At 37.1% G+C, this 10,737-nt stretch overlaps 1 protein-coding gene across 1 annotated transcript in view; it reads right to left on the reverse strand.

The window, feature by feature from the left end:
* The window catches only part of LOC111740349 (dynactin-associated protein-like), a 14,378-nt gene that overhangs the window by 3,069 nt on the left and 572 nt on the right, over positions 1-10,737 (reverse strand). The window contains 1 exon segment of the mRNA XM_023531173.1: positions 6,491-6,619. Within this exon segment, the coding sequence (XP_023386941.1) occupies positions 6,491-6,619 (129 nt within the window).

The raw sequence follows: 10,737 nt of genomic DNA on the forward strand, positions 1-10,737 counted from the left end.
TCTAACAATCATAGGCCATCTATTGGTTCTCAGTATGAGCTGAAGTTTGACCACCAAAATAAGTCAGTGAAATTTTGGTTTTCATTTGTGGCAGATATGACAGATTGGAAAACAGAGGAGCCCCAACCACAAGGCCTTTGTAATGTTCAGGACTAGCTCGGGAGACTGGAGGCCTGGAAATGGAAATCACAGGAAAGTCTCCAGCATTATCATGTCATCAGGAGATAAAATCCTGCTAGAAGAAAGGGATTTAATACAACACACTATGACTCCACCCTGGGAACATTTGTCAGATTTTGAAGCTGCCTGGCATAGTAAGCTAAAGAGTTGAGCTCGATATCTCCTAAAGTCAATCTCCCAAAAACATAGGTATAAACGTTCTAAACAAAGAATAGCAAATTAAACTCAAAAATATATTAAAAGGATAAAAAATCATGATCAACTGAGGTCTACTCCAGGAATACAAGTCTGTTTAACATTCAGAACAGTTAATATTTTTCACGTGTTTTCTATAGCCTTCACATCACTGACGCCATCGCTTTTTCAACAGAATTAGGGGTTTGGAGAAACATGGCAAAATGAGAGATATATCAGATCTCTCCCCTCGAAACAACAATAAACTGAACATCTAAAATTCAACAAAAAACGCCCAAACTGCGCACCAGCACGTCTGAGCATGGAATCTGCACATAAGAACTACCACTGGTCAGAATCCCAGGTATTGGGTGGTGGACTGGGAGAAACATAGAAGCTGCCTCTCAGAGCCGGAGCTCCCTCAGGAGGAGGTGTGGCAACTTCTCTGAACAGCCCTGCCTGGGAGTGGTTTGAGTTCCACCCAGCTAACGGCAGGGCTGAGGCATTAGGGCAGAAAGCAGAGAAACAATCATTGATTTTTACTGGCTGCAGTTGCAAAACCTAGGCTGAGCCACAGCCCCCAACCCTCAACCCAGAGGGACGCTCCCCACCACAGCCTCCAAGACCGAACACCACAGAGCCCCAGGGGAATCTGAGCAAACGCAACTGAAACTATTGTTTGCACTGACAGGGACTGAAACTGAGGGTAGCGAGTGTGATTAAATATCTATTCGAAAATATAAAGACATTTTTAAGGCTTTACATAAAGCAGGGGTCCAAGAGGCTTAGAAGCCACTGACTGGAAACCAAAAGAAAAGCACCACTTTGCAGCAGGCTAAAGAGACTCTTATATAATAACTCTTCTTTCTGGAAAAACAGCAGAATACACTTCCGTTAATGCCCAGGCAGAGAAATAGTCCATTAAACACCATGAACAATCAAGGTGACAAGGCATCTCAGAAAGAAAGAGAAAAATCTCCAGAAAATACGCTTACAGACATAGAAACATGCAATTTAAATGACAGAGAATTCAGGATGGTATTCTGAAAAAAACTCAGTGAGTTCCAAAACGAGTCATATCAACAATTTCAGGAATTGAAAAAACAATTAAATGAGCAGAGTAAGAAAATTGAAACCCTCAAAAAGAACAGAACAGAATTAGGCAGTGCATGAAAGAACTGTGGAAGACAAGTAATTCAGCAATCTCTCAACAGGCATTTTGCATTTTCTATTTTAATTTTCTACTTTTACAGATCCTATGCTTCATTGCTGAGGCACAACAGATTAGTTTGAATTTTACAAAATATGTACAGAGAAACATAATAAGAATTAGAAGCTGAAAAATGTTTGGGTATGACCATATTCGCCATAGTCTTTATGGAGCAGGTAGCATAAAGGAGAAATGGAATGGTATTGGGAAGATAGAAACAAAAGACTTCAACTATATCTGTATATACTTGGTTAACTAAAAATTAAAAATGGTTTATTTTTTAACCTTGGTGTTTAGTACATGATGCCTAATATTCTTTAAATATTTTGAATACATTTTGAAATTTTAAGAAGTAAATGAATTAAAAGGGTAAGTTCAAATAAGAAAGGTTTGGGGGGTTATTATTTTTTTGAAGTGAGGTTAAAAATAACCCCGATAACTGTTTTAAGAAAAAGGAGAGTAATCTGTGTTACTAGCTAAAAATATATTATACAGTTATCTGGAATTGTTTCCTCATAGAACAGCATGAGTATTATTTAAATGTAATCTCTCTTGATTATATTGATTAAATACCTAGTCCTAAGTGGTCATTAAAAGGTTATTGACATTGCTAGCTCATTCTCTAAGTTCTATTAAAATAATCAAACAAATAGGTGTATAGGCACTGGCCACTGAGTGACTATAACTAAGAATAAAAAGGAGTATAATTTTAATTACATATACTCAAGAAGGAATATATTTGGGCATAAAGAATTAGTCAACATCTATTTTTCTAAAAGTACAATGTCATACCAAAGAAATAAAGAGAATAACTGTGTATTGAATAAGAGTAGATAATATATACATAGTCATTTTAACGAATTTCCATCTGTTTTTAAATAAATAATGTTGAGAAAATCACAGATTTATATTTTATAAAACGCTTTGTATTTCTGTGTATTAATACTATAGATATCAATATTATACATATTATTTAGTTAGTCAATGCTTGTGGCTGATGAACTAAGACATTTCTTTAACTTCTGTAATTAAATAAAACTGTACTGGCCAGACCAACTTGCCAGAATTGAATATATTTAAATGAAGAAAGATGGTGGGTGTCTACACACTGAGAGTAGAGAACCCAAGATACTGGAGCTTGGGGATAATATAATCCTCACTGTCTTAGTTTTCCCTCTCTCTTCATAAAAGTGAAGCCTCTTAAAGTTAAATTTTGAGCAGTTGAGGATCTATGAATTATAGTTAATTAGCTCTTGGTAGAAATCAATAATCTCCATTATATACATCTAATATGCATTAGCTATGTTCATGGAATATAACTATAAATTCTCTGCTCACAACGGAAAAGAGAATAATTTACATCATCTTTTCTAACAGGGAAAAGCAAACTAACAAAATACTCTTTCTTATTTAGCTTTCAACTGCTACTTTAATCCATTGGAGAAAATGGCTCCCAATGAGAAAAAAATACATTTCCCTACCATTAAGTCCAAATATCCAGATGTAAAGTGAAATAGTCAGTGATCAAGGTATGTGCCCTCTATTTAAAAAACTCTCGGAGGAAAAAAAAAGTAGCTTAGATGATAGAGACTTTGTTCATCCCTCTGGCGACCAAATCAAAGTTATGACAGAAACAAGGAGCAAACGGCAAGGAAAAATCACCTGGGATCTAGATGAACAAGCCATACAACAAGGGAGAAATCCAAGCAACAGCAGAAAGTAAAACGGGGCGAGGACGCAGGGCTGCCAGATCTCAAGAGGCTGTGTGAGACTGAGGCTGTGGCTGCGGCAGCTGCAGCTTCAGACGCCTCTTAAAGGGGCCACATCCGCAAGCAGATTTTCGTGTGACGGACCTGCTCGCTCTGAGCACCAGTGTCGGTTTGGCTGTGTGCAGGGCGCACCAGGGACTTACAGAGAGACATTGTCGGAGCGAGGGCCAAGGAGAGACTCGCTGGGTATAGAAGTGCTGGCGGTATCTATTGTTCCTTGTTGAGCTCTCCCCTGTTCCAGTGTGCGGACACAGCTCCGCCATAGCCGAGAAATCATCAAACTGGTTCATAGAGGTCTCTCCACCTAGAGCATTGCCTGAAACCCCACCTCCTGCAACTCACAGCCCCACCCAAGGCACATCCAGGTGTGTCCTCAGGCATCGAGTGTTCCTTGCTGAGCAGCATCTAGACTCACACTGGAGGCAGCTGCCCTTGGTTTCTGGTGTGGCTTTTGAGGCAACTATAAGCACAGCATCTGTGGATTGCTTGCTGAATCTTAACAGGTGGCCTGGAGGGCACAGGCTCAGGCTAAATTTTCCCTGCAGCTAAACCCCTCTTAGGACTGTGCCGCTGGAAACCTACTTCAGAAATTCACACTAATACAACCAGTAGAATCAGAAGCTTTGCTTAGTACATAGACACAAACACAGAAAGGCAGCCAAAATGGGAAGACAAAGAAGCAGAAACCATATGAGAGAACAGAACAGAGATCCAGAAAAATGGAGTCAAGAATTCTAACAGATGCAGAGTTCAAAACACTGGTTATAAAGATGCTCAATGAACTTTTCGGAAGTGTAGATAAATTCAGTGAGAACTTCAACAAAGAGATAAAAAACATAAAAATGGAAATGGAAATTATAAAAGGTAACCAATCTGAAATGAAGAATATATTATCTGAGATGAGAAAAATATTAAATGGAATAAACAGAGGAATAAAAAAAGTGAATAAAGAAAAGGATCAAATGACCTATCTAAAGGGTGGGAAAGCCAAGGACACTCAATCAGAATGGCAAGAAAAAAGATTCCAAGACCATACAAATAATTTAAGGAGCATATGGGACACTATTAAAGGTCAAAATATCCGTCTGATAGGCATACCTGAAGGAAACAAGATGTTGATGGAAAACTTCCCTAACCTGGTGAAGAAAATGGACATAAAACCCCAGGAAGCTCAGAGAACCCCAAAAACCAGGGATCCAAAGAGGCCCACACCAAGACACATCATAATTAAAATGCCAAAAGTTAACGAAAAAGAAAAAAAAATCTTAAAAGCAACAAGAGAAAAGCAGGTACCTACAAGGGAACACCCATAAGATTGGCAGCTGATTTCTCAAGAGTAACTATGCAGGACAGAAGGCTTTGGCACAAAATATTCGACTTGATGAAGACCCAGGATCTACAACCAAGAATATTTTATCCAGCAAAGCTATCATTTAGAGTTGAAAGACAGAGAAAGAGCTTCCCAGACAAAAATAAGCTAAAAGAATTCATCGCCACTATGCCAGTATTACAGAAAATGCTGGAAGGACTTCTTTAAAAAGAAAAAATGTATATCAAAGACAGGAATAAAGAATGGTAGCAACTACGTTCTTATCAATAAGTAGCTCAAATGGAAAAGAATTAAGAGTTCCAACTAAAAGATAGAGTGGATGAATGGATAGGAAAACAGGACCACTACATGCTGCCTACAAGAGACTCACTTAGATTGAAAGACGCACACAGGCTAAAAGGAAGAGGATGGACAAAGATATTGCTTTGATGGACCCAGAAGGTATTTAAGTCAGATGGAGAAAGATAAACACTATACAATTTCACTTATATGCAGAATCTAAGGAATAAAAAGAACAAACTTATAAAAAATAGATTCACAAATATACTGGACAATTTGGTGATGGACAGAGGGGAGGGGAGTTTGGGGGCTGGGTGAATGGGCTGAAAGAAGTACAAATTAGTAGCTGATGAATGGTCACGGGGATAGAGAGCATGACATAGGGAACGCAGTTAGCATTAACATGTTGGCGAGGTGGAGGGTAAGGGGAGGAAGGCAGCAATTGGAATCATTTTATGAACTATATAGATGTCTAACTTAAGCACTGTATACTTGAAACTAATTCAAAAGAAATTTAGAAGTATCTGGTTCTAAGAGATTAAACATCTCTTCCATCTTCAAAAAAAAAAAAAACAACTCAGCATTGTCTAGGAAAATCTTCAAGATGATTAATTTCTTACTAAAGGGACCTTTTAATCTGGATATCATGACACTGTGAAGACACAGTGACAGTGTCCCAAGGCCAGAGGAACCACGAAGAACACCAGGGGAAGAGGATGCAATTTCTCTGTCCTGTAATTTCCTTGTTAGTGCATGGGGACAAAAATATTTTTCCTCAAAATCTAACTGTCCATCTAAACTTATACTGATTTCATTCAGAACATTCCCATTTCTATTTTCAACATCAAGGGGTCTAGTCAGATGTGCACAGTTACATAAAAGGCAATCATAAATATTAAATTATTTCTTTTTAAACATGCACAATAGTCAAATAATAATGTATAGAATTTAAATCCAATAGTTCACTTAATATAATTCTTCAGCAAAAAAAGAAATACCTAAGTAGTTAAATAGAGGCTGAGCTAAAGAGTTTGCCAGATAATATGCTTCCTTCACCTACTTCGCTTACAAGATTATCTTCTGACTTTCAAAGATATGCAGAAATCTCTGCATTATGTCAAGTCTACACATTACACGAAAAAACTAAGCAGTGAACACAAAAACCTATATATCATGATTGAAAAACTATTTGTTAATGCAATCAAATGCAGATTTGTTGACTTATATTTGAATTATGATAACTGCAGAGAATTATTTGAACAGCCTATTAAATTGTTACCCAAAAATAACTAGTATTTTACACTAGTGACTATTAAAATAAGTGTCTCTATTATGCATATACCATTATGCAGAAAAAAATTTAAAATTCTAATTAATAAGTAGTAATAGAATAATTAAAAATTGGCTTCCAGGTAAAACTTTGATTAAAAATTCCTTTTAGAAAAGAATCATGTTGTAATAAAAAAACAAAGTATATTATAGTTGTATAAATATTGAAAACAAGACTCCGAGCTGTCAGAACATATACCACAGAAGTGCCACCAGTACTCACCGGCTGGTTTCCAGAGTGTTCAATATTCACTACGTATTTCCCATGTTTTCTGTCCATTTTTCAGCTGCCAATATCACAAGCTTAACTCCCAAAACATTTTTCAGCCTGTTCATGGCCCTTTATAGCTGCAATCTTGAGAAATAGTTGTGTTGATTAATATTAAACCTACTATGAGACATCGGTGCCAGTGTGGATTAGACTAAATAAATAATTATTCTTTATGTGGGATCCACCTTAAAGGAAGAAGTGGGGTGTTAAGGTGATTACATAAGAATATAAGAAAATCAATTCCACCTCTTGTGATTACACTCTCAGTACTGCTCCACCAAGCAACCTGCCTGGGAGAAAGAAACTGCGAGCATGTGTCTCTTCCCTCATTCCTATTACATCATTTCACAGGACCCTTCCTTCTGGCCTCAGCAACAGCCCAAGGTAGAATTCCAAAATAAGTGAATGTTGCTGTTGCTTCTTTACTAAACGGACAGGAACATCTTTCTTCTTATTGGCAGCAACTTTTAGGCACTCAAGACCCACTGCTCATCAAGTTTTGAACTTCTCACTTTCCTCCCCAGCTCTAAAACGTCTCCAGTCAACTCTCTCTCTCTGCTGCTAGAACAAAAATTCATCTTACCTAGCTTATACTTCCTCAAGCCCCAATCCAATATCGATAGTTAATCTGATGAACACATCTCTGTGAATGTATTCACCAGGGTCCCTTTCTCGTCCCTTCTTGTGGGATCTATTTGGCATGGCGATCCAAATTTCTTCTGATTCTGCTTACAATTCAGTAACAGAACACGTGGGTGGGCAGGGCTCTTCTAACTTCTGCAAATTTTACTCAGAAGCAAAGGACTTTTGTCTGTAGGAATCTTTGGCAGGATCTAAAAGATGATGGGCAAGATTTAAGAAATAACTTTTTACCTTAAATGAAAAGTTATCAATCAGTTCCCAACACATGTATTCAGGGAATCCCAAATAAAATTGGTGTAGAAAGTCGTTTGTGAAGAATGGGGCTTCTATAAACAAAAAGTCTAAAACTATCTTTTGAGTAGTAATTAATCCACAGGTAATGTCTGGCAAACAAAGCAACAAAGACAAAGGACTTATGCCTTCTTGTTTAAAATGTCTCATACAGCACGTTTTATCTGACCAGATATCAAACGGGTTTCAAAGATAAGAATTACCTGATAATAGAGCTGCAAGAAGTCTGAGAGAGCTTGTAGTTCAGCCTCGTCGTTTTAAGATGGAAGAAATCTGTGTCCAGAGAGAGGAAGTGATAAACCAGTTGTGTAGCAGAACCCAGTTTCCTTTTCAGTCTAATATCCCCTCCATGACTACTGACTTTGTAAAAACATGGACAGCCTGGTCGGAAGTCAAGCAAATGTCCTTTTGAAAACAAAGTGAGACCAAAATATCAAAGACGTACAGTTGGAAAGGATCCTAGATGGGATGCCTAGATGGGATGTCATATACCTGGACACATTTGAGATGTTCTGAAACGGACTTTCAGGTGCAGGATCTGAGAGTCTGACTCTTTGGGCAGATGGCAAATAATCCTCATTCGAACAATGTTTGAGAAATACTTTAAGAAACAATGATTCCTAAGGTAGTCGTGGAGTGTCTTCATATCTTTAGGAAAACAACTGTGTATGTGAAGAAACCTCCATTTTCTTAAATTAAAAAAATGGGTAAGTTTTTAAGTTGTTTATTCATTCGACAAGCTGTATTGAATCTCTTCTATACCCAAGCATTATGCAAGCTGCTGCATGTTCACTGGTGAATAAATGAGTCAAGATCCTGCCCTCCTGGAGTATAGTAAAACATAAATCGATCGTGTATTGAAACATTTCTTGATCATTTCTTCAGTTCTATTTTAAATTCATTCTTTAGCTAAAGATTTCCACTGCCATTCTATTACTCACTAGAGGCAAAGTAAAGTGGCCCTAGAGTCTACAGAACATAAAACGCATGAAAAATCTGGGGAAGAGATTTGTTCTAAGGACGAGTAAGATACACTGCTTTACCGCTCCATACTGAAACCAATCCAATGAAACTGAGATTTCTGGGACTGTGTAAGTAGAACTAGCATATAATTTATCACTCTAAACCAAAATACTTTTGGGAGCAAAAGGAAGTAGTATCATTCCCATGCAAGTGAGGACATGTGGTCACTTATCTATGAGGAACCCATGCGAGTTAGGAGATTCACTAGCACTAACCACGACCACTGGATAAGCCAATTAATTTAAAAATCAATTTCATATCTCTAGTGAACACATATTTCAATCAAAAAAATACAGATTTCACTTGAGATTTAAAAAAATCTGTTGTGGCACTGTGGTACTAAGATATATATTTAAATTTCGCACTGGAGTTTCGTAACCATTGAGCATGTAAAATTTCACACTGTCTATCATTAAGTCACCAACAAAATAATATCAAAGTCCCACCCTATCATTGAATTGATTAACAGTTGCAAGAGCCAAAGTAAGAATGAACAAGTACATTACCATATACTTAAATTTTGAACTTTCTCTATTATTCCAAAGAACACTTTCTGTGCTTTCATTCCACCACATGCCAACAGCTAGAGCGTACATGGATTATTACAATGTGCAAAGAAATACAGGTAACTCTCATTGGTATACTAAATATGCTCTTTGATATGTGCAGAATTTTAAGCTAAAAGAATTTAGAACTCCATTAATTGAGAGTGGTTGACAGTCCTTTAACAACTGGTCGTTTTTTTAGCCAGAAGAATGTGAAGCCTGGTAACATGTCAACTGTTATAAAATGAACCACGCTGTAGTATAAAGATTACAAAAATTAATTTATTGATCAGGTTACCCACTTCAAACACTTCAGTGACTGAAATTTCACCAAGATATGATACTAATCAAAATACCATTACATTTCTGCTTTGTCTTTCAGTGTGATGATAACCAATTTGACAGCTCTAGGTCTCTCCTCTCTAGAAAAGTTTTTAGGCCTGAACATTATTAGAGTTCATCATGTTGTGCTGAGTGATTGAAATGAAAACCAAACAGATCAGATTTCAAAGACTTCAGTACAATATTTAGACTTTGTGTTTCCTATTAATTTAAAATCGATAACATAATCTTTCATGATGCACAGAAGCTGTAAAGAAGTTTTGAGGTGTCAGGTCAAAATCGAACCAATGCAATGACTATGCAAAAAAAAAAAAAAAAAAGCATGATCGACATGGGAAAGTGAAAAAACTATCTGCAATATTTATTCAAAAATCCACCAATCTTGCCCCTCCCAACAAAAAAAATTTTCAATAAATTAAGGGGTTATTTTCCCTCCACATCAGGAGAAGGCTGCAGGAGGGCAGTTCAGATGTAGCTGAGAGGTAAGAAAACAAAAGTTTCATCCCTCATTGAGGAATGTCACTGGGCACACTAATGAGTACTACCCTACATCTGGGTGGCTTCTGACTCACCACATCTTGTCATTAATATTATGGACATTTCTTGTGAAGAAGTGCCTCTTCCAGGGCATACCTCACTGATCATATCTAATCCTCCTAGCACCTTCCTGAATTAAGTACCATTACCCATTTTCCTGATGAAATACCAAAGCATTTAGGGACACTTTATGAGTCCCAAGTTAAGTTAGTGACTCTCCATTCATTCACTGAAAAAATGGTTGTTAAATACTTGTTATATTCACAGTGTCACATTAGATGCTGAGAAAAAAAAATGGGGGATGGAGGAGGGGAAAGATATTTAGAAATTTAATTTTATATTGTTGTTGAGGAAACTAGAAACAACATACATAAAGTCACTATTCTCAAAAATATTTTTATTTTGGATTCAGTATAGTGTGGCAATTAAGACCAAGAGTTTTGGAGTCCATCAGACCTGGGGTTGAATTTTAGCTCTGCCACTTTATTAGCCATGTAGCATTGAAAAATTTGTCTTTCTAAGCCTAAGTCCCCTCATAAGGATAAGGATACCTACCTAATAAGAATGATGAGAAGATAAAATAGGATAATGTTTGTAACATGCATGACACAGTGTCAGGTAGGTAAATTTTCAATTTTCCAACATGATTGATTATTTTATCATCACCTGCATGAGAGCAAGACCCTCAAAGAATGGGATACAACACTCATACCTTATAGACAGACTACAGTAGATCTTAAATATTACAAAATGTGGGCCGTGGTATTTGTTGGAAGGCTAGGGTTTCATGCAAAGGGTGGCAGCACCAAGGTAGC

The sequence above is a fragment of the Pteropus vampyrus genome, unplaced genomic scaffold (assembly GCF_000151845.1).
Source record: "Pteropus vampyrus isolate Shadow unplaced genomic scaffold, Pvam_2.0 Scaffold62, whole genome shotgun sequence".
Taxonomy (NCBI): Eukaryota; Metazoa; Chordata; class Mammalia; order Chiroptera; family Pteropodidae; genus Pteropus; species Pteropus vampyrus.